This window comes from Bolinopsis microptera, chromosome 10 (genome assembly GCF_026151205.1).
Source record: "Bolinopsis microptera isolate Bmic1 chromosome 10, MBARI_Bmic_1.0, whole genome shotgun sequence".
In the NCBI taxonomy this organism is placed as follows: Eukaryota; Metazoa; Ctenophora; class Tentaculata; order Lobata; family Bolinopsidae; genus Bolinopsis; species Bolinopsis microptera.
This window is the reverse complement of record NC_087081.1, coordinates 3,753,340-3,777,549: the sequence shown is the minus strand read 5'-3', so window position 1 is coordinate 3,777,549 and position 24,210 is coordinate 3,753,340. Positions and strand designations below refer to the sequence as shown.

Sequence of the window (24,210 nt, the reverse complement as noted above, 5' to 3'; positions counted from 1 at the left end):
ATTCTAAGCAGGATTCTAAGAATTGTGGCAAATTTGGATGATGAAGAGAAGAGATAGTGATATTTTTTGCAAAAGTGAAAAATTTCATTAAGCATTTTTATTTCTAGGCAGTGTTATTTTCTATTTGTTTGACGATATAGCAAAATGCCCTTCTAAAAAATGTGCAATGTTTAATGTACATCTGTAGTCTATATAATATCAGCAAGCTGTTAGTTTTTAACAACTACCCAATAATTCATTATATGATGTAAGAACATCACAAAGTGTTTATCATTTCCGGATACGTCTCGTGAGTTAAGCTGGCTAACAATAGCTTTATTTTTTAGTGGAGATTGGAGAAAGATATTAGAATGTTGCAGAACCTGCTTACTGATTACTATAACCTGTTTACTGTTTTAAAGCTAGAACGGTACTAGAAACTCAGCCATATCATATTTCAGTTTTAAGTCATGTTCTAGTTTAATAATAGCATATGAATTGCGGTGATTTGGAAAGAGCAAGTACACATTTTAATATCTCAGAGAATGCAGGTGTTTGTTTAATCGAGTTACATAAATTCGATAAATTTAGTTGTCTACGGCAGCGGAAGTGTTGTCTGCAGTTCGTTCCAGGTATTTGTACACACTCAGAGGAACGAGTTAGTTTGGAATGAGGGTGTGGCTGTGGGCCACACCCGCCCCAAATAGGGGTTACATATTTGACCTGTCTCAAATCAGTCAAATTGATGAAGTTATTAAATATTAGATCATGAGATTCCGCGATATTGCATATATATTATGCAAACAAATAACTGTTTCTAAATAATACCCAGTAGTGCACCATGCTACAAACCAATGTCAATAAATTAATTGCACCGATCAGAATTTATAGCACATTTTGGGTCATCTACATACTTAGGGTATGATTTTATTAACAATTGCAGAACATAAATCTCGATGCTGGTCGTTAATTATAGACCACTACTTTGATTTGCCCTCTTTGAAAGAATAAATACAAGAATTAGAGAGTGAAGACAATTAGAGGACTTTAAATCCTGCTTTAATAATGTCTAGATATAATTAAAGTAGGTACTGAGTACTGACGGTCTTGATTGTAAATTCAAGGGATCTATTAGGCTAGACGTCATCCAAAGTACTCGCATTAATAAAACGTAGCTACTCAGAGGGTATTCAAATTCACGTCACTTTAATAGTGTAGATTTTAGTAATGTAGACTCCGACTTAAGAACCATTAATCTCAAGGTAGGCTCCACCCGGAACAGTTAAGTTAATATATCACATTTAAAAAAGCAAGCTTTAATATTAATATTCCTAACCAGCTTGTTACGAATTTAAAGTTAATTGGGGACTTACCGGTTTGATGTCACGGTGCAAGAAACCCACAGTGTGGATAGCTTTGATCCCAGCTAACATCTGTACAGTGAGTCTGAGTGCTGTACTTAGCGAAAAACAACCCTGAGAAAATATATCTCTTATCATTGTAGGAGAAACAACTGTGAGAATAACTTGTTGATAATTCCTTGGGTAGTAAGTCACTATAACACTGGTTTACACAGATATAAGAACCGTAAGGAGCTTTTCATGGGTTAATGTGCAACCTAACAATCCGTTGGGAGAAATAAAATGTGCTTATATCTAATATCATTAAACATATATGAGAATATCTATTAAAGCCGCCAAAGTAGAATTAAACAATGTCTTGCTTTTATTAAAGCCTCTCAAGGGCATATTATATCACTTAGATATCAGCTGACTTTACCCTTATGAACGTTAACATTGTGGTATCGTAAGGTCATAACTAGTACTTAAATATATCTGCAAACTGCATCACTATTTGATTTTCAAAAGTATACTAAAATATTGCAGTGGTCTGAGTAACAGAAAAATTGGGATTACTAACCTGAGGCATAGAACGTCTTAAATCAGCAAGGTTTCTTCCCACAAGTGACATAACAACGTAATTGTACACATCATTTCTTCCACATGCAATGAAGTTGCATACATTGTCGTAACCTGAAATAGATTGACATTAGTTTGTTACAATATAACAAACTTTTATTATCGATTAACAATAAAATATATCTGCCAAAAGAAAATTAAAATTCGGTCAGTTGAAACATATTGTGACTGAGCTATCGATTTAACAAGGATATCCAAATTGAAATACACATGAGTTATGTATGGTATTTAAGAATAATTACCTTGCAGTTTCTTGAGAACAGCAACTTCCATCTTTAAGACTTGTTTTGGAGTTTGAGAGGATTCAAGTTTCAATGCCACCAAGTCATGGTGGTTAAAAAGATCTTTCCCCTGGTAAATTTCACCGAATCCCCCACCTCCAATTTTCTTGGTCTGTAATATAGTGTGTAAAGATCCTCAAAAAATAACCTGATATGGATCTTAGCAAGCTTGTAATAAATATCACTAGCATATCATTTACTCAATTTTAGTAAAAGTTCTTCAATTTATACTTACAATTTTCCATCTTTCCTTGACAACGCTTTCTCCAGGTACCAGAAAATCAGCTGACATGCTATTGGACAGTCGCCCTTAAATTAAATCTTATCTGCAGCAATACTTCATCAACCTACCATCTCAACTGCTTTGATAGAAGTTTATGTTAGAAATCAGAATCTGTCGTCAGAGAAATAATGTCACATTTTTCTCATGATTTATAGATGAAAAAATAACAAGCTTAGTGGTGGAAACTGTAATAACAGATGAACCATTGCATGGTAATAATGAATGTGTCACACTAAATCTTGGCTCGGTGGAGAAAAATTGGGTGAAATTATATATATTTTTACTTCTCAAACCACAACAAAAATCTCTAAAGAAAACAACAATTTCAAGAAAACAGCAGTATCAATTAAAGCCTGCAAGAATTTATTTTATATAATATATTTTAAAGTCACTATTGTGACGGTACATTAGAACTAGACAAAAACAAAGTGTGAAGGGCCTGAACGGAACCCCTTGGTTTCAGTTCCTTGTTTAACACTGCTGACAGCAAGGACATTCGTCGGGTTCTCCAAGGATGGGCACATAGCTCACTCCACACAATGTTCTGTCAAATGTTGCTTATATACCAAGGATCTACAGGAAATATTTCCTTGTAAGTTTAGAGGGCGATCTGTGAACAGACAACTACCTCATTCCCAACTATAGGAACTAGAATTCCTATAATATCCCAACAAGCTACACCAAGCATAGTTTCAGATGTATATATAACTAGCACAAACTTTAGACCAGACATCTTAGGGGACTTGGAGTAGCAAGAGAGTGACTAGGAGGTATATATACCGTTAAAAGAATACCTAAAGAATATACACAATACAGCGTTGAAAGTGGTCATGGTGCAAATATTATGGCCTTTGTATGATAACCATTGATACAATGGCCCAATCTTTCGCCAGCCTGTTCATAAATCACATTCACTTTCAAGTTGCATTTTATATCTTCGAATCACATGACAAGAATTAAAGCATACAGAGTATAATTTCTGACTGCAATCCACAATTAAAAACTGTTATCCGGTCCAAATATGAGCTTTGTCTTCAAAAACTCATCCAAACTAGCGTTCCGGTTACATGTGTAAAAGGTTTCAGGCCTGCACGTTCCTTGCCCCGCCAGTTGTGTGTCCTTCCACTATCTAATAAGCAGCCAAGGACAAAAAGCCATTTACCATGTAATGGGATTTATATTTTAGTAATTTTTATAAATTTGTTGATTCTGTAAAATGTGCTAAAATTAAAATTCATGTTTTATCGAAAAAATGTCTTGTTTCATTGAGCTATATTAGAACAACTGTCTAGTCAGGCCAGTATGGCCAAGTGGCAATTCAACGCTCACAAATCTACCCTAGAAAATGTATCATATAAAAAAGCCACTTCTATTCATCAACCTTTTACCTTCCACCCTTTACAAAGACTAATTACTCTGATCATGTTTCAACAAAATGTTCAGTATTTTACTATAAAGGTGTTTGAAATAAATAAGATGCTTACTTATTATTTAGTCATCAGTGGGCTGAGGGAAAAGAAAACTTCAACAACTATGCTGCTTTAGCAACTCTGGCTATCGGAGACACGGATAGTGGATACACAGCCCACATAATGGTGTTTTGGTTATCTGGGGACCCCAGGCTATTATGTTCATAAACATAATAGAGATTAGGCGGAATGACAGGCTGAATGACAGGCTGAGCGCGGCCCAGTAATGTTTTGGTTGTCGTTAGTCATTATGCTTCAACTTCCACTTAACTGAAGCCGAACACCTAGAAACAGACATAACCAGGTGAAAAGTTACAGTGACCGTCAGATTAGTGACAGACCCCCTAATAAATAAATCAATTAATCTATTAGTGCACTATAACATATTATAGTAATAAACACAAGACAAATGCAAATTTTTGTTTTAAACATGAATTGAAGGCTCCTTCTTGCCATACATAAAAATTTTACTTTAAACCCTGAATATTGGTGCAACTGTCATGATGAGAGATAAATTTAAAGTTGTATCAACTTTTAACTAATATTTATTAGATGCATTTAATGACAAATTTGATACATTTTTAACCTGATTTTAAATTTATATTGAGCTTTCAGACTTACGTGATGTTTTGTAAAACTTACGTGGCATAGAAATAACGGTTTTTCTACAGCTAGATTTTAGATCTTACGCATAAGAAAAGTACATTTTTTTAGCATTTAAAGCCGCGCATAAAAAACGCGCATTTTATCACGCGACTTTATCGCTAAATATTTTTTTTTAAGGGGGAGTAATGTCAAGGACATATTGTGATTGATTGATCTAATGATATATTTGATAATATTGTGATTGAGTAATCTAATGATATCATTGATAATACATTCTAACAATTAACTTATACAGGATGTTATCTGTATCTGGAATCAGTGTGTATCATTTGTAAAAGACCATTGTAACCAACTGACACAACTACAAAAATGTATCAAGACTGGTTTGAGATCAGCTCGCAGCTAATGAAAAATTACTGGAATACCAAAAGCCAACGTGTGAAGGAAATAAAAAAGTTATGGACATGTATGGCATGTGCTATCACAACAGAAATATAAAACAATATAATAAATATTAGTTTTGGAATATATACGGGAACCAAGTAAAGACGCAACAACATTGCAACCGGACCACTAACTATGAACTAAATACCAATTATAACTCTGATAGCGTAAACGTTACAAACAACTAAATTATTCACTTTACAGAGGCAGTCAACCATGCAACGCGCGGCTTTATTTTTATGAAATGATATGTTTTGATTGTTATTAATAAACACCAAAATGCTTCAAAAAGTGCTGTGCACAGAATAGAAAGTGATGTGCCGGACATTAAAATTGAAAGCGTTTTAGTAAATTATAAAGTATAGCAAAGCGGACAAAAATTTATAAGTTATATATTTGAAAAATGTTTGATCCAAGAATATGTAGTGCTGCGATTTGTCGGTAAATCTTGTCATACGATGTATGACCCACGAGTGCGCGGCTCCCCCTGTATCGTTGAATTGAAACTCTATAGTGAAACGACATCGGGGGTCACGACGTGATATAAAGTAGATCGGCAAAATGCACCATTGAGCTTCGCCAAGCTGCGAAGGACTGACAAGGTGAATAAAAAGCTGAATCAGTATTAACAGCACAAGATAATATTCAAATCAAACTATTATTGATTTCTTTGTATCACGCGGTGACCCCCACGGTCGCTTCACTATAGTGAATCCCTGTAGAGTTTCGACGATACAGGGGGAGCCGCGCACTCGTGCGCGGCGGGTCATGCAACGTATGACAATGATTTCTTTGGTTATGCGGAAGTTTTTTGCGTGCATTTTATTGGCCATTTTGTCATTTGCAATTTGGTGCTATATCATTAATTATATATAACAAAATTTTTGGATATCTTGTTATAAGAACTAATTTAAATGTATTAAACAGACAATATTGAAGATTTCGATTTAAATATTGAGCCCTTTGGCTAGAGAATACTTTTTTAAATATTTTCGATAGTTTTTAATATTGGTAATATTAATGAATTGTAATTGATTGATATTTAATATTTAGGCCCGTGGCCAGTTTTCAAATCTAAATGTATTTAGCACAATTATGGCCAAAAATTATGGCCAAAAATTATCATGATTATAAAATAAAACTAAAATTTACGGTGCGCCGCGCATGTTAACACCAATTTACACCGTGCTATAAAATCGAGCGCTAAAGTGAATACTGTCGTTTTTCATAACGATTGCTTAGAAGTGCTTTGGATTTCAAAACTCCTTTTGTCTCTATTTGACTATCGTTTCGATGTGTAATTTGATTATCAATAATGTTTTCATGCATTCTCATTGATATGGAGATACTAAACGAGGTTGATAGAACTTGCCATGTACAGATTACAGAAACTAGTCATACTAAACAATTTGGCCTATCATTTTCGAGTACAACACCACAATCATTTTTAAAAGCTTCTGTCAAAAGGTATAGAGCAAGAAAAAAAACTTTAAAGCATAATTGTCACAATGATCCTATATAAAAACAACCCTTCAAAAAATCAATATATTCCCTATCTCAAATATTAGGAGAAACAATTGAAAATCACCCTTGGCCTTGTGGCTCCAAATTCAAATCTAAACTATTTATATTAACATAGTTTTTTTCTCGCACCTCTGTCTCCCCGGAGAGAAATCACTGTTGTTTCATCCTAAAATTTGATCAGAAACCCCAATATAACTAGTTGTTGCAGATGCAGCTCATGGGAGCTGGCTGGCGGTTGTGTCGGGCGTCCGATTGATGGACTCAGGGTGCTTGTGAGCTAATTAATTAATTAAATTATTTAAACGTTAGGCAGGATTTCAAATATTACATTGAGGCTAGAACTTACCATGCATATACTAGCATTGATTCACAATGTCAATCCTTGGCAGCTCAACGTGGCCCAGTGGTGTATCTCGCCAATCTACTGTTTACGAGAAACATTATTTCATGCGCAGCCCACTAGTGCTTTGCGCTACAAATACTAGCACACGCCCACATGTTTTACACACAAACACATAGTGTACAATCTCAGCCGCACAGTATGATAGCAGATAGTTTAAGTGTCCTGGATGCCCTAATTATTTAAATTTCCAGTATGTTGATGCAATGATGTGCTTTGTAGTAATTGCAATTAACTGTGTGTTGACTACTGCACGGCTGAGGCATCTAAACGAGGATCTGACACTACATGATTTCACAAAGATTATGTGTGCTTACATTCAAACGTTTGAGTGAAATAACAAGCTTTGCATCGCAATATTTCCGAATACTATTTCTTTTTTCAATTACCAGATAATAATTTAGGGCGTTCGCCGTCCACGGATGCCTGAACGCCCTCAACAGCTGCCTCTGAATTGTTGTACATCAAATTGAGAGTTTGTTACTGTTATTTCATTTGTAATCAATCTTGGATTAAATTGAGTTACCGCTCAATTGGTAAATCAAAATATTTATGTTGCACCTGTAGTACCTGTTCAAACTAAAAATCATGTTTCAGCTTCAGTCATGTCGATGTGTACAAGATTCTTGAAGCCACTAGCTAGACAAATTGTTCCAGCTGTGAGGAGAACATATGGCACTGTTAAAGAATGTGAAAAGGAGTCTCAATTTGATCAGGTAAAAATCCAATAAATTAATTACCTGGTCTCTTGGGGTAAAGAAAATCTGTTTTCAAAAAGTTGAATGCCAGTAGATCAAAGATCTACTTAATGTCGTAATTTAGTATTAAACTTAAAATAGGTTTACAAATGAGAATTATTCCTATTAAACTTTCAGGCATATCAAGGTGATACTCCGACTATTATAGACTTCCATGCTGTATGGTGTGGACCATGCAAAGTGTTGACCCCTACTCTCAAAAAAGTTGTCGAAAGCCATGAAGATGAGATAAACATGCTTTTAGTGAATGTTGATGATTTTGGGGACATTGCTCAGGAATTTGATGTTAGTGCAATTCCCTGTGTGAAGCTGGTTAAGGAAGGGAAAGTTATTGGAGGCTTTGTAGGAGTCAGAACTCAGGAAAATATTGAGCTAATTGTTAATGAATCACTGGGCAAAGTTTGAAGAGACTTATTAAGTCAGGACTGTTGAAATATTTGTCTGCAGCTTTTGTGTTCTTAGTAAAATCATTAAGTGACCTGTTTTTACTACTTTTTAAATTCAATGATTTATGTAGATATAATCTTTGGACTGATTTTTATAAGTAAATTATTGAATAGAACACATACACATTTACCCAAACTTCTCAGATATTTTTGATTGAGACTTAAAATTGAGGTATTTACCCCAACCAATTTCCTCTTATCTCTCAAACAATAATTTGAGATCTGAAGATTGTTGTTAATATCTAACATTAAGTTTTATTTTTGATATTCATAAATTGTTCAACTTGCGGTTGATATTACTAACACTGAAAAATTGCTTATTTACAACAAAGTTAAAAAACTTTTACAAGATTTAACCAATCCAAACAGATCTGATAGGCTCTGCAGACATGTTGAATAAGAAGAGATACATTATACCAGTGCTGATACTAATGTTCCCATTAGTTCTCTCGTTAGCCATCATACGTCACGCTGCCTCCTTTCTTTTCAGAGCACTCAAACCAAAGAATTATCCTCCTGTATTGAGGTACACTTAACTACTTTACATTTTACATTAGCACCTGTATTGAGGTACACTTAACTACTTTACATTTTACATTAACACCTGTATTGAGGTACACTTAACTACTTTACATTTTACATTAGCACCTGTATTGAGGTACACTTAACTACTTTACATTTTACATTAACACCTGTATTGAGGTACACTTAACTACTTTACATTTTACATTAACACCTGTATTGAGGTACACTTAACTACTTTACATTTTACATTAACACCTGTATTGAGGTACACTTAATTACTTTACATTTTACATTAACACCTGTATTGAGGTACACTTAACTACTTTACATTTTACATTAACACCTGTATTGAGGTACACTTAAAGTTACTTTACATTTTATATTAACACCTGTATTGAGGTACACTTAACTACTTTACATTTTACATTAAAATCTGTATTGAGGTACACTTAACTACTTTACATTTTACATTAACACCTGTATTGAGGTACACTTAACTACTTTACATTTTACATTAACACCTGTATTGAGGTACACTTAACTACTTTACATTTTACATTAGCACCTGTATTGAGGTACACTTAACTACTTTACATTTTACATTAACACCTGTATTGAGGTACACTTAACTACTTTACATTTTACATTAACACCTGTATTGAGGTACACTTTACATTTTACATTTACACCTGTATTGAGGTATAATAATCTTATGAACCTATTTGCTATCTGTACATTTTATTAAAGAATAAATTGGTTTTGCAGATATCTTGTGCACATATAGCATTATCTGCTTCTGCTTTAATATCAATTTATTAACTATTTACAATTTAGGACGCCAGAAGAATCATTTGCTGGCCTCAGTGCCCTTGGTTATACATTTGAACCTAACTTCATAGAACTGTGTGGAGGTAATCTCCATCTACCCAGAGTACACTATGTAGATGAGGTGAGATCTTTTAAAACTGAAACTTGTTATCTTGGAAATGAGCCCAGTGATATCTTTCATCAATTGAATCGCACGTAGTGACAGAACTTTTGTAGCAAATTCCTGTAATATCTGACAAATTTCAGGGCCCTCCAAACAGTGACAGAGTAATCCTACTGATACACGGAGAACCTACGTGGAGTTTTCTCTACAGGTTCATGATAAAATCATTAGCTTCCAAGGGATACAGAGTTATAGCGCTTGATTTTATAGGTTAGTGTAAACCTGTGTGTGGATTTTAGTAGATTGAATTTGAAACTATGGGGTCCCGGCTTGAGTAATTCCTTAACAGAACTTGCTGGCTTTAAAATGTAACAGGTCTGCAGTTTTACCGGCCATTTGTTTGAGAAACTCAATTGATATTCTCTGGAATTAAGGAACAATGTTTCTATACAATTTTAACAAAATTCTTGAAATGCCAAGAGTTTGAGAACAATAGCCTTCCATAGACCGAACTCCTTTTAGTATAGTTACTATGGTTACACTCATTATAATGCGCACCATTTGGCATCTCTTGACACCGATATAAAAGTATTATATGGGCAATTCCACGTAGTGTAATTCACACTTTGCACAAAATTTAGCTTTTAATTGCATGCTAATTGTAGGCTAACATTAGCAGCATGATAATATAAAGTCAAAATGAAGTTTAAACGTTTGTGATGATGTGGCAACAAAAGTTTAATGTCTATCTCTTATACTTTTTATGTGAACAGCATTTTAAAAAGTAGACGTTATTCACAGGCATAATTTGGTGTTTTAGAAATCTTGCCTTAAAATTGCAATTCGTGCCCCAGTGTAATAGCAGAAGTTACAATAAGGCTTGATCACAATAAAGTACACATTTTTTCAACTTCCTATGTCCTTCCTAACATAAATTTGTGGAATGTGTGTAGTACAGGGACAATATAGGAAGTAAACGTTATTCACATTTGAACGTAGTGTAACTCACACTCTGCCCAGTTGCTCTGTTTGTGCGTTGTATTGATGTTTGCTTGTTCTTGATTTGGTTGCTGCTATTGTAAAATGGTGAAGTAGACTGACTATTACTGATTTTAAATTAAATTGACTACTAATCGGTCCAATTAGATACTGGTAATGGTGTAGATTACACCCTACTGCCATACCACAGTGGTCGGGGCGCCCATGCGAGGTAGACATAAGATATAGGCATGACTAAGGGGTATGATATACCACAAAACATGTATTCTAGGGGTATCTTGCCCCAAAATAACGTTTAAAAAGGTTTTTAGAGTGATTAAATGGATATTTGACCTCAAATATTAATTTTACCTCATTTTTTGTCAAAAATTGCATTTTTTGGCAATTTTTTGCCATTTTTTAGGACAAACTACAAAAATAAGTTGCAAATTAACTTTGGTAAGCATCTATAAGTTGATCTATCTGTAAGTATAGGACATTTAGAGTAATCCTAGAAAAATGTACAGTGTAATATTGTGGCATGATTTTTTTATGAGCTCTCAAAGGTTCATGATTAGACAGAAATTGGGCGAAATTTATAACTTTTTGAATCCATTTTTAGACCATTTTATCACTTATATCAATTCTAAACTACTTCTTTGTGTTTTTAATGTGAAGAGGTCATCAACAGCTTTAATTTGATACCTCTATACATGGTTTTTGATAAAATTATAATTTTGGGGGCAAAAACACTGCTCTTTTGAGCAAAATTTAGTTACGTGACAAGAAAATAAGGTAATTTTAGCCCCAAATTGCTGATATTTTCTGAAAATAAGCCTTTAAATTACTCAAATAAGTGTTCCCAGACCTAAAAATGACTATAAAACACTTTCAAATCAATTTTGATGTCCTAATCCATTTAAAAATCATTATTTTTGCGATTTAAGGTCTAAAAGTGGCACATTTTGCCCTGGCGGAACCCTAATTTCGATTAAATTACCAACACTTTCAGGCAGTTGTTGAAAATAGGTCCCTGGAATTGCCCTGGAAGTATTGAAAGTACAATTTATTTCACAACAAAGCATTTAAACTACTTGTTTTATTAATTTTCCGCTGTGTAAATTACACTACCAAGCTGTGAATTACGCTACCTGTGAATCACACTACCCCTACTTTTTGCACTTCCAGTGTGACAAAACGAATGAAATTTTCTGACCTTTATAGATGACTAAAGTTGCCGTTAGAGAGACAGTTACGAATCAAACAGACTTATAGTGTAGCCACAGTAAAACATTTTTCACTATTTGGTAGCGTTATTCACACGCGAAGAGGAAAAATTTGATCATAAGACACTCAAAAAGTAAAGAAATTTGGCCCTCAAAATTAGGCTGGCCTTCTATCTGAAGCCCACTAGGTTGATATACAGGATAAAATATTGAATTCTACGATTAATAAAGCTCCCTAAAATCTTTCGGAAAATAACTGGATATTCACACTAAAGATACACTAAATTTAAGCCAACTTTGACGCGCTACAGTTTTTAAACTAGGCTAGATATCAACAAACGGTTTTTTGCCCCTGAAAATATGGTCAAATATCTTAAAGATTTTCTATCTCTCCCAAACCACCTCCAAACTTTATTATTTTGTTACTGGTTACCGTTATCGTGGAATTGCCCATATTTAGATTTGTATTTGTAACAATAATATAATTGTTTCTTTATCAAATTTTAATCTTAAATTCAAGTTTAACTAACAACTTCCCCTGTGACAAGTACCCCTCTTTACCCTGTTTGTACCCCAGGTTTTGGTAAAAGTGACAAGTACTCCTCCCTCTTCCTACCCCTCGTTACCCTGTTTCTACCCCAGGTTTTGGTAAAAGTGACAAGTACCCCTCTTTACCCTGTTTGTATCCCAGGTTTTGGTAAAAGTGACAAGTACTCCTCCTCTTTCTACCCTTATTTACCCTCTTTCTACCCCTCTTTACCCTGTTTCTACCCCTCTTTACCCTGTTTCTACCCCAGGTTTTGGTAAAAGTGACAAGTACTCCTCCCTCTTTCTACCCTTATTTACCCTCTTTCTACCCCTCTTTACCCTGTTTCTACCCCTCTTTACCCTGTTTCTACCCCAGGTTTTGGTAAAAGTGACAAGTACTCCTCCTCTTTCTACCCTTATTTACCCTCTTTCTACCCCTCTTTACCCTGTTTCTACCCCTCTTTACCCTGTTTCTACCCCAGGTTTTGGTAAAAGTGACAAGTACTCCTCCCTCTTTCTACCCCTCTTTGCCCTCTTTCTACCCCTCTTTACCCTGTTTCTACCCCAGGTTTTGGTAAAAGTGACAAGTACCCCTCTTTACCCTCTTTCTACCCCTCTTTACCCTGTTTGTACCCCAGGTTTTGGTAAAAGTGACAAGTACTCCTCCTCTTTCTACCCCTCTTTACCTTCTTTCTACCCCTCTTTACCCTGTTTCTACCCCAGGTTTTGGTAAAAGTGACAAGTACCCCTCTTTACCCTCTTTCTACCCTTCTTTACCCTGTTTCTACCCCAGGTTTTGGTAAAAGTGACAAGTACCCCTCTTTACCCTCTTTCTACCCCTCTTTACCCTCTTTCTACCCCTCTTTACCCTGTTTCTACCCCAGGTTTTGGTAAAAGTGAAAAGTACTCCTCCCTCTTTCTACCCCTCTTTACCCTCTTTGTACCCCAGGTTTTGGTAAAAGTGACAAGTACTCCTCCCTCTTTCTACCCCTCTTTACCCTGTTTGTACCCCAGGTTTTGGTAAAAGTGACAAGAACTCCTCCCTCTGTCTACCCTTATTTACCCTGTTTCTACCCTTATTTACCCTGTTTCTACCCCTCTTTACCCTCTTTCTACCCTGTTTCTACCCCTCTTTACCCTGTTTCTACCCCTCTTTACCCTCTTTCTACCCCTCTTTACCCTGTTTGTACCCCAGGTTTTGGTAAAAGTGACAAGTACTCCTCGTTAGACATGTACACACACGATCTCCACACTCTCACTCTCAGACTCTTCATTGAACATTTAAAGTAAGAAATAATTAAAGTTTTAACATTCTTATCATTTTATTATCAATCAGTAATCACGTGATACCCTTATAAGGAGTGGTTTAAGTTTATTAAATGTAAACTGGGTTATATTTACTGATATAACTCGGGTCATTGCCCGTTGAGTGCTGATGTACTCACGTACTCATTAGATGTTGCTGTCCAACAAGGATAATATAACGATGTTATTGTCACATGAGAATAATAACTATCGGCCTTGTTCATTATTACCTATGTTAAATGTAAATGCGTTATATCTTGATGAGGCTATATTGCTTAGTGTATACTGTATCATGGATAACTAAATATGGACCACTAGACTGGTTTATAAGATAACTAGAAAGCCCGTGGTAACAGGGACGAAGCTAGTAGTATTCTTTGAAAGAAAGTTTTAATCGCATCAAAAAATATCCATCTCAACCGAAGATACAGCCGATTTAAATATAAAACACTTTAAACACAACGTAATTACCACAAAACCGATCAAAATGACGTTAAAACAATCTTTGCACGTGCATGTGTGCATTAAAACACCGTTGCTATGGAACCTTTTGGTTGTTACCTAAATTCCTATTTCTCGTCTGATTTGCACGTGGGCGGTCGTACATCAGAAAGAATCTTTTGAATTATAGTAGAGATATTATTTACACAGCAAGGAAAAATGGTTGTCATTCATTGCTATTTTATTCAGCGGCGTACGGTCATAAGGACCGTGTAAATCGGTTCCAACATTGTATTACTGTAAAACCCCGATTTACCGTGGAGTTTGGGGAAGGAAATGTCCGTGGTAAATCAGAGTTTGTGGTAAATCGGGGCGCGGTAAATCGGAGTTTTACTGTATAATTGGTAATGTTTCCACTCAATGACTGTCCATCATCAACACAAATACATCGTTTTGGTATTGATTGATTCACAAAATGAGAGAGATAAATAGAATTAGGTGTAGCTAATAGCTATGCTGGGTGACTAAACCCCCCTTGAGTCGGTTTAAAACTTGTCGCCATAGTTTCTTAGTGAGCTGAAAAATACGTTGTTATAGATTATTCAGAATATAATTCAAATATGTTATGAAACTACTACTGCATTACTGCATAGCTTGACAATGTAAATCTGAATGTTTAAGCAAAATTATCACGCCATTTTTCTTGTATTTATGAGCATCTTGATACTGCACTGATTATGAAAACAATATAAATAGTCTAATCTTTGAGTTAGGGTTATACGTGAACAATAGTAAAATTACTTATTTTACTTTAGTCATGATAGATTCTACAATTAATACTGAATATTAATACTGATAATGTTAATGAGGGGTAATGATAATCCACCCCCTGTTAATTAGGATTAAAATCAAATTTACACAGCAATACAATAAGAATAAAAAATAATTTAAAGATTTAAAAAGCTTCAATCTGCTGTGCAGGACATTCAAGTGTTATCACCCAGTCTTGTACCATAATTGACTTACAATAAACTATAATTATTAATTATTAATTATCGTTATTGGTAAGTCTGATCCTGATTATTTTGATTAGCAGATCTAACTTTTAAATAACGAAACCTTTTGTTAACTAAGATAACACCCCAGGTTAAGTAAGATAACGCTAGTAGTACACGATTGGGGTGGCCCGGTTGGTTTATCTGTTGTGAAGGATATTCCTAACCTAATCGACAGCCTTTGTATCTTAAACACGGTTTGTGGAATAATTCATATCGATTTAATCTATATTAATCTATATTTAAACTATAATTGATCTATACGGGTATATGGCCCCCAGAATATAGGTCGTTTTTTGAGCACTTAGAAACAGGTGTTAAAACTACTTCTAAGCATGTTTAGGGGTGTAAATATGTACATAATAACCCTTTAAATGTTTCTTGGGTAGTTTAAAATAATTATTAGGTTTTTAAGTGTACTTTTTTTTCACCTGTAAAAATACCATTTTTTAACAGGGCCCCCAGAATATAGGTCCAAACATCTGTTCCTAAGTTGTTCTAAAATTGTCACAGACAGTTATATGCAGTCAGAATATGTTGCTGAGACTGTATTGATGATGCCAATGGCTCCAGATACTAAATTGAAATGGTTTAGAGTATACTTAATAGCAAAAAATCAAAAACTACGGCCCCCAGAATATAGGTATGCAAAAATCGTCCTCAAATACTCCACCTTCATACATTTTGATGATACCATCTCTTCAGCATATGTTCTTTAACTGTTTCTTATCACTACCCCACATTCCTTAATGCTCAGGGTGACAGAGAAAATGCAGAATCTTGGTCGCTATTTTTTTTTTAAAACCTATATTCTGGGGGCCATATACCCGTAATGAGTAAAATCTTTAATTTTACTTGTTAAAAAGCTTTCATGCACTCATTTAGTAGGGATCTTAACTAAATACTTAAATAAGATTGAAGGAGTGTCCCTAGATATGATTGAGGGGGGCTGTTTTTATCTGTATCAATACAATGTGCACCTCAATGACTGTAAATCAGACATTTTTGGCCGCCAAATTTTTTTAAAGGCCTAACTCAAAATTCTGTCCCAAAACTTAAGGTCATGAGACAATTCTACGTTGATTCTGAAAATTTCATGTGAAAATATTGAAACCCTATTGAGTTCTATTGTTTTGAGCGAAGTCAGTTTGAGATATGGGCGATTTTGTTCATTTTTTGCGATTATTTGAACACAGAATCCACAGTTAGGTAGATATTGAGCTGATAATCATAGAGAATGTGTAATATATGCTTACCTTCCATATAAAGTTGGTTTCATTCAAAAATATTGATATTTGACCAATTTATGGACCAAAATCGATCAAATTTGGTGCGTATGCCCAAATATGGGCATATGGTTTTTGTTTTTATCCCATAACTCGGCCAATTTTTATCCAATTTTGATAAAACTTGATACGTGGGTTCAGGAGACTAGTAGCTACAAGTAGAGCATCCCAAAGCATGGTTTTGGGCATGTTCAGGGTTTTTGACCAACCTATATTCTGGGGGTCGTATAGACCTATATTCTGGGGGCCCGTAAAATTGTGGTGGCCATAACTTTTTTCCAAATTGTCAGTTTGCAGATGTCTCGATGAAAAGATAGCTTAAAATAATACTTATACTCATACCAGTAGTCTTAATGGCATGTGTTGGACAGATTTTTGTCATGACAATTTTTCGCCATATTTACCCCTCTAGAAAATGACAACATCGTTTAAATCTTTCGCTGTCATGACCAAATATACCAAAATACCTCATGTAGGTCCAAAATTTTTATCCAGAAACATAAGTTACATGTTTTACTCCAACCTAGCAGTAACAGATCCCATTAGTATCGCTTATCTTGGTTAGAACTGTATCCACTAACATGACCTATATTTTGGGGGCCACCTATATTCTGGGGGCCATATACCCGTAATTGCTATTTTTGAGTGACGATAAATTTTAGATCATTATATTAACAAATTTCTTTCAAAAAATAACCCTTAAAATTATGGATTACAATAGATGTGGATTCCGATGGGAATAAAACACGTGACAGTGATTCTAGGCTTTCATTGGTAAATTGCTGTCACATGTCAAACAATATGTCTGACCTCCCAACAACATCTATAAGATGACTTGATGTGATGACATAAGATATGATCTCCATACTAACAATGGAGCCGCCACAATAAAAAACATTAGCTTGTTTGGGGCCAGGATATTGTGTTAATGTGGGTGGGAGATGACACGTGCCTGTGAATTTATTGCTGATTGGCTCATCACAGTCACGAGACTACGTCTTTAAAGTTGACAGTTTTATACCGGAATCACTAACAAATCTAGCAGTTTAACATTTTCAAATGAAAAGTGAACTGTGAAAGCTACCCTAACATAAGAGCAGCTGATCACGTGATATTCAGGTGCTGCCCTGCAGAGAAGACACAGGACTAAAGCACCTGGTCAACATGTTCCACTTCCTAACACGTGATATTCAGGTGCTGCCCTGCAGAGAAGACACATGACTAAAACACCTAGTCAACTTGTTCCACTTCCTAACACGTGATATTCAGGTGCTGCCTTGCAGAGAAGACACAGGACTAAAGCACCTGGTCAACATGTTCCACTTCCTAACACGTGATATTCAGGTGCTGCCCTGCAGAGAAGACACATGACTAAAACACCTAGTCAACTTGTTCCACTTCCTAACACGTGATATTCAGGTGCTGCCCTGCAGAGAAGACACATGACTAAAACACCTAGTCAACTTGTTCCACTTCCTAACACGTGATATTCAGGTGCTGCCCTGCAGAGAAGACACAGGACTAAAACACCTAGTCAACATGTTCCACTTCCTAACACGTGATATTCAGGTGCTGCCCTGCAGAGAAGACACATGACTAAAACACCTAGTCAACTTGTTCCACTTCCTAACACGTGATATTCAGGTGCTGCCCTGCAGAGAAGACACAGGACTAAAGCACCTAGTCAACATGTTCCACTTTCTTACCTGGTCCGCTGTTATATTCGTCTGTCAGACCCACCTACCTCTGGGGTACCTACTGGGGTACGCTAGTATTGATAGTAAAACTAGGCGGGGTTACACTGCTCCCTTCCCTAACTACAGGTTTGTGCGTGTTGTCTGTTTCATTTTCTGTCCGTTTTTTGTCTGTCTGTCTGTCTGTCTGTCTGTCTGTATGTATGTCTGTCTGTCTGTCTGTCTGTCTGTCTGTCTGTCTGTCTGTCTGTCTGTCTGTCTGTCTGTCTGTCTGTCTGTCTGATAATCACTTTTTGCTCATCTGTAATAAAACAAAACAAGAAAGTTTCTATTAAGTTGTCTTATTTACAGATACAAAGCAGGCGTAGCACGGTGGCCCCAGCTAGTACCCATGTTACCTTGGGGATGTAAACGTATTATAGAGGACATGCGGAGCACGAAACGTTTCCTCAGAAAATGGGATAAACCTGTTCTCCTGCTGTTTAGTGACGACGGTATCAGGTTAGTTAGTTAGTTACTTAGTTAGGTACTTAGTTAGTTAGTTACTTAGTTAGTTACTTAGTTAGTTACTTAGTTAGTTAGTTAGTTAGTTAGTTACTTAGTTAGTTACTTAGTTAGTTACTTAGTTAGTTACTTAGTTAGTTAGTTAGTTAGTTACTTAATTAGTTACTTAATTAGTTACTTAGTGAGTTACTTAGTTAGTTACTTAGTTAGTTAGTTAGTTAGTTAGTTAGTTAGTTAGTTAGTTAGTTAGTTAGTTAGTTAGTTAGTTAGTTAGTTATTTAGTTAGTTAGTTAGTTAGTTAGTTAGTTTGGAAAGTTATCAGGTTAGTTTGGAAGGTTATCTAGAACGTATATCGTTATCACTTCGCTATATTATAGGAAATCGTAACTTTATGAACGGTTAAATTATTGAAATATTGTCGTGGCCATTGTAACTATGAACGGTAACTTGTCATTATATAGAACGCACTGTCCATGTAGTGTATCCGTGATTCTATAGCTAAATACGCTGCAGCTGCCCTGGAGCGACTCAGAGTGCAGGAGCGATATCACGTGATCACGGTACAGCTGCTTTCATATTATACACTGCCCCTCATATTGCCAGATGGTATTAAAGTAACGCGTTATCCTGGAGAAGTAACGCGTTATTAATGTTGTGTTGAGAGCCACTACAGAGCTGGGGGCTGGAGAGGTTATACCAGAGGTTATACCAGAGGTTATACCAGAGGTTATACCAGAGGTTTTACCAGAGGTTATACCAGATGTTATACCAGACTCTGATATTAAACTTATACCAGAGGTTATACCAGACTCTGATATTAAACTTATACCAGATGTTATACCAGACTCTGATATTAACTTATACCAGAGGTTATACCAGACTCTGATATTAAACTTATACCAGAGGTTATACCAGAGGTTATACCAGAGGTTATACCAGAGTTTATACCAGAGGTTATACCAGACTCTGATATTAAACTTATACCAGAGGTTATACCAGACTCTGATATTAAACTTATACCAGAGGTTATACCAGACTCTGATATTAAACTTATACCAGAGGTTATACCAGACTCTGATATTAACTTATACCAGAGGTTATACCAGACTCTGATATTAAACTTATACCAGAGGTTATACCAGAGGTTATACCAGAGTTTATACCAGAGGTTATACCAGACTCTGATATTAAACTTATACCAGAGGTTATACCAGACTCTGATATTAAACTTATACCAGATGTTATACCAGACTCTGATATTAAACTTATACCAGAGGTTATACCAGACTCTGATATTAACTTATACCAGAGGTTATACCAGACTCTGATATTAAACTTATACCAGAGGTTATACCAGAGGTTATACCAGAGGTTATACCAGAGTTTATACCAGAGGTTATACCAGACTCTGATATTAAACTTATACCAGAGGTTATACCAGACTCTGATATTAAACTTATACCAGATGTTATACCAGACTCTGATATTAAACTTATACCAGAGGTTATACCAGACTCTGATATTAACTTATACCAGAGGTTATACCAGACTCTGATATTAAACTTATACCAGAGGTTATACCAGACTCTGATATTAAACTTATACCAGAGCTTATCAAAGTAAACCACAAATATCCAATATATTGCCTGGTGCCAATTTAAGTTCATGAAGTGACTGATCAACTGAAGTCGCTTTAGTGGTCATGGCAACCTTCGAAACTCCGAAATCAGAATTAGTATGTCCAAACTTTTGGATAATCTCCTGTAGCTAAAATGCAAGCGCAAATAGTGATTGTTTTACTGACACCTATAGATTAGTCTGGAAATTAAAGCGTGACACTTGACATTCAACAATGAACATCTTTTACTGAGAATATGGAAAATTCAAGACCACTTTTTGGCATAATTTGTTGACATGATTTGAACATAATTCAGATATGTTGTAGTATGATGTGACCTGTCGATCCTATGTCACAAATGGAGAAGATAACAAGATAAACACTTAAACACATTCCAATACTGGAAACGATAAGAACTTCTTATTCACACAAATTATAATATCTCATAAAACCACTGTAATTAGTGTAATTAGTGTAATTAGTGTCACTGCTCATATCTCCCTAATAACATTAACCTGTAGCTGTGTTAGATGATACCAAAACCACGTACGTGATAACGTGATGCAGAACACATACCGTTCCCATTCCGTGTGGTATGCACTGTGCTGGTGTATCGTTACATGTACATTGTACATCTTACGATACACTACACGATGTACAGTGTACATTGTTTTTGATGCTGTCAGAAATATTGGATTTTCTGTAGACGAATTGATTCGTCTTTAAAGTATGAGTGTCTGGTCATTATATATTATTAATGCTAAAATACTGAAATATTATTAATGCTAAAATACTGAAATATCAGTTTTTAAAATTGAATGTAACTAAGACCCACGTACTAAATCACCTCTAACCGTATAACCACGTACTAAATCACATAATTCTAACCGTATAACCTAAATGTCCATTACACCAGTCATCACACTTCATTATGAACAATTTCCCATTCATTACCCATCCTCCCTATGTCTTGCATACCACGCATTTTTGTGTCGTGGAGTCGCTTTTATCACCGTAAATTTGTAAGATCATAAAAATTGCTGACCTGCAATAACTCGGACTATTTCCTAAAATAGCCTTCTTAAAAGTTTATAATATTCATAGTTTATACGTTTATTATTATTTACAGTTAAATATAAATTATTTCTCTCACAATAAGATTTATCTCTTAGAAATGTTTAGCAATAAGATGCTTTCATTTTAACCCACACTGAAATATTAACTGTTCCAACCTAGTACTAAAACTCACGTACAACTTGATCTGCAACCTTGTACTAAAACTCACGTACAACTGTAAGTGTAGCCTAATTAAAGATCAGTTGGGTAACTGTCCCCGTAACCTGAAACTATTTCGTTGGTTCGGAATTATCATTCAGGTTGAATAGGTGGCAAATGCCAACAATTATTATCCATGTACCCCAAATTGAGTCACATTTTATTACTGTAAAGTTAACAAATGTTAATTTTAAATATCTGCTTTATCTTAATTCTTACCCCCTCATTTCAACAAACCGTTAATCTTAGCAGCTGGATTCAGATATACAAGGCACAAATTGTTGGCAAAGCATAGCATTTCACTTGCCAAGTTTACGTTATGCATGCATATATACTATACAGTTAAGTGAATGGGAATAGAGCTAAGTAGGTTAATACACACGAATAGTAATTATGCCTTATTGGAGCAGAATTGCGTATATAAATGTAAAACTATACATTACACTAGCTAATTGTCAGTGTTGGTGCAGTAATACGACCATGGTATAAGGTTATGGATATTCTGGTTTCGTTCAATATAATATGGTTCTTTCAATTGTGATTGTTTTCAGTGTTATTTGTAATGCATTACTGTAGCGGTCACGGTTAAGGTGACTCGTATGCGTAGGGAAATTGAGAATCAGGATGAAATCTTTGGCAGAATACATTTTGACAGTGCCAGCAGATTATGAAGTGAATATTGCAGTTTTAGCACATCATTTTCACAGTGTTGGAATGGTGATTTTAATTATCAACTGATAATAATACTAGTGTAACCCGTGCCTACGGCCGGGACTTCACTATCGCAGTTGAAATTCAAAAGTATAAACCCGCCTTTTATATTCGAAAACACACATTACATTTTCGTACTAGTATAAAACCGGTCCGAAAGTATGAACTCGCTCTATCCAAACACACCGCAATTAAATTCTGAGTACCCCTCATATATCTCATAGTAATACTTGATAGCCAATCTTGAGGTCCAACTCCACTGCTAAATTACATAATTATATCGCAAATCTGTTATGGGGGGAGAGAGGGAGAGAGGGAGAGAGGGAGAGTACGTGAGACTATTTAGTATCACATGTGGGTCACAAAATGATCAATTAAACCACTCACCACCAGCCGATTTAAAAAACCTCAATCTTTTGGCTTGGTCAGAGTTTTGTCGGCACTATACCGAAAAAACTAGCCCGTAACTCTTACCGTTTCTTGATTAAGCCGTTCGGAAATTACACGCAAACGAACAGACAAACACACATCTTGAGATTATTAGTATAGATAATAATGCGTTTGTATTTTCAGTGGGAGTGGTGCAAGCAAAGATCTGTTCAAATCACTGTTCCCAAACGGTGAAGATATCCCTATTAAGGGCGGGGGTCACTTGTATCAGGTATTTCAAATTAATTAAATTAGTGACAACACTATATAATGACAAGCACTTTATAATGACATGTCACTATATGGTGTTGTCACTTGTATCAGGTATTTCAAATTAATTTCAAGCACATCGATTAACTCTAACTTTTATTAGGTTTTAGTTGGCAAAAAACTTGCGAATTACTGCTGGGGTAATTAATCAGGAAATCTGTATACAATGCACATTTATAAATCTGTCTAGAAATTTATCCAGGAATTCAAAAGCGACGAGTTATCAGATCATTTGATGAGATTCCTCAGAAAACATTCAGCTGTAAAGTGATCCTACAACACCTTCTTTCTTTTAAAGCTGCCTTCTAATCTTCTCATCCAAAACTCAATGAACTTTTGTGTTAGTGTTGGAGCTATATTGATGGTAATACGGCATCTTAGCTCCTCGGTAATGCTCCCAGAATTTCAATTTGTCTTTATAGTACATTGTTAATTTCCTTTATCAGCTATGAATTTGATGAGGACAGAACTATTATTGGTCTGTAGAAGTGAGGAAATGTAATAATTTGTTCCTAATAAAGACGATCTTATTTTTAATAGATGGTATTCAATACAGGACTCACATGGTTTGTTGACCTGTGTTGTAAATTTGCTGTGTAATTTGCTATTAATTTTCATGTTATTTGTCGTTTAACATGGATTTTCAATTGTCGATGGTAATAATTCGTAACTTGAGGAGTTGTTCTAGCGAAATTGTAAGCAAAATTGTAAGAATGTTGCCCCGGTTTATTTCTCAGAATAGTAAGCAAATGTCACCCAAGTGGCAACACTATCGCCTCGCATGCTGAAGGTCCGGGTTCGAATAAGGTTCAAACACTATTTTTCATCCGAACCGTAACAATGTATTGCAGAAATCTAATTACTCACATTGGATCCATGTCGGTAAATTGCTTGCATTGGACTATGGAAGTTTATCTGTTCAGTATTTGGTTGCCGAAAAATGTTTGTCAGCGCCAAAATCTCATCAGACTTCAGGTGCGAGGTGTTCTGGCGAAATTGTAACATTTGCACACGGACCTAACTTCTGTACCAATTTGTATCTGAACTGGGGCGACATTCGCTTACAATTCTGAGTAGAAAATACTAGGGTTACTAGTTGGACTTTCCGTTCCGTATGTTCCGTGGAACGATATTTGACGAAAGTCGATTATCTCGAGATCTGAATGATAGAATTTCTTTAAACTTTCCAGATGATTACATGGCTATAAGACGGATAATCTGAGCGAGTTCGGGCGAATTTCTATGTGCCAAACTAAAGATATGAC

At 35.4% G+C, this 24,210-nt stretch overlaps 2 protein-coding genes across 12 annotated transcripts in view; one reads left to right on the top strand and one right to left on the bottom strand.

The window, feature by feature from the left end:
- LOC134821899 (tau-tubulin kinase 2-like) overlaps positions 1-24,210 on the bottom strand; it is a 57,183-nt gene that overhangs the window by 25,829 nt on the left and 7,144 nt on the right. For 9 of the 10 annotated variants that reach the window (XM_063832715.1, XM_063832713.1, XM_063832718.1 and 6 more), the window contains exons 2-5: positions 2,475-2,601; positions 2,201-2,351; positions 1,900-2,012; positions 1,353-1,454 (exon numbers count right to left, since the gene is read on the bottom strand). In XM_063832715.1, the coding sequence (XP_063688785.1) occupies positions 1,353-1,454; positions 1,900-2,012; positions 2,201-2,351; positions 2,475-2,531 (423 nt within the window). In that variant the 5' untranslated portion in view covers positions 2,532-2,601. The remainder of the gene's footprint in view (positions 1-1,352; positions 1,455-1,899; positions 2,013-2,200; positions 2,352-2,474; positions 2,602-24,210) is intronic. The other variant, XM_063832714.1, reaches the window with a different exon arrangement.
- On the top strand, positions 8,552-23,578 carry LOC134821902 (haloalkane dehalogenase-like). Of its 2 annotated transcripts, none has more exons than XM_063832725.1 (9): positions 8,552-8,695; positions 9,529-9,643; positions 9,769-9,895; positions 13,553-13,643; positions 15,250-15,355; positions 18,089-18,267; positions 18,490-18,639; positions 22,820-22,907; positions 23,148-23,578. In XM_063832725.1, exons 1-9 carry the CDS (start codon positions 8,559-8,561, stop codon positions 23,214-23,216), a joined length of 1,062 nt encoding a protein of 353 aa, XP_063688795.1. In that variant the 5' UTR covers positions 8,552-8,558; the 3' UTR covers positions 23,217-23,578. The 2 variants fall into 2 exon arrangements, with proteins under 2 accessions (XP_063688795.1, XP_063688794.1); XM_063832724.1 differs by having other exon boundaries at positions 23,136-23,567.

Bases quoted from the DNA above. Each gene is read 5' to 3' on its own strand.
- LOC134821902 (XM_063832724.1), top strand. From the start codon at position 8,559: ATGTTGAATAAGAAGAGATACATTATACCAGTGCTGATACTAATGTTC. The intron at 15,356-18,088 runs GTTTGTGGAATA...CGTGATATTCAG, and splicing joins GCCTTTGTATCTTAAACACG to GTGCTGCCCTGCAGAGAAGA. The intron at 18,268-18,489 runs GTTTGTGCGTGT...TCTTATTTACAG, and splicing joins GCTCCCTTCCCTAACTACAG to ATACAAAGCAGGCGTAGCAC.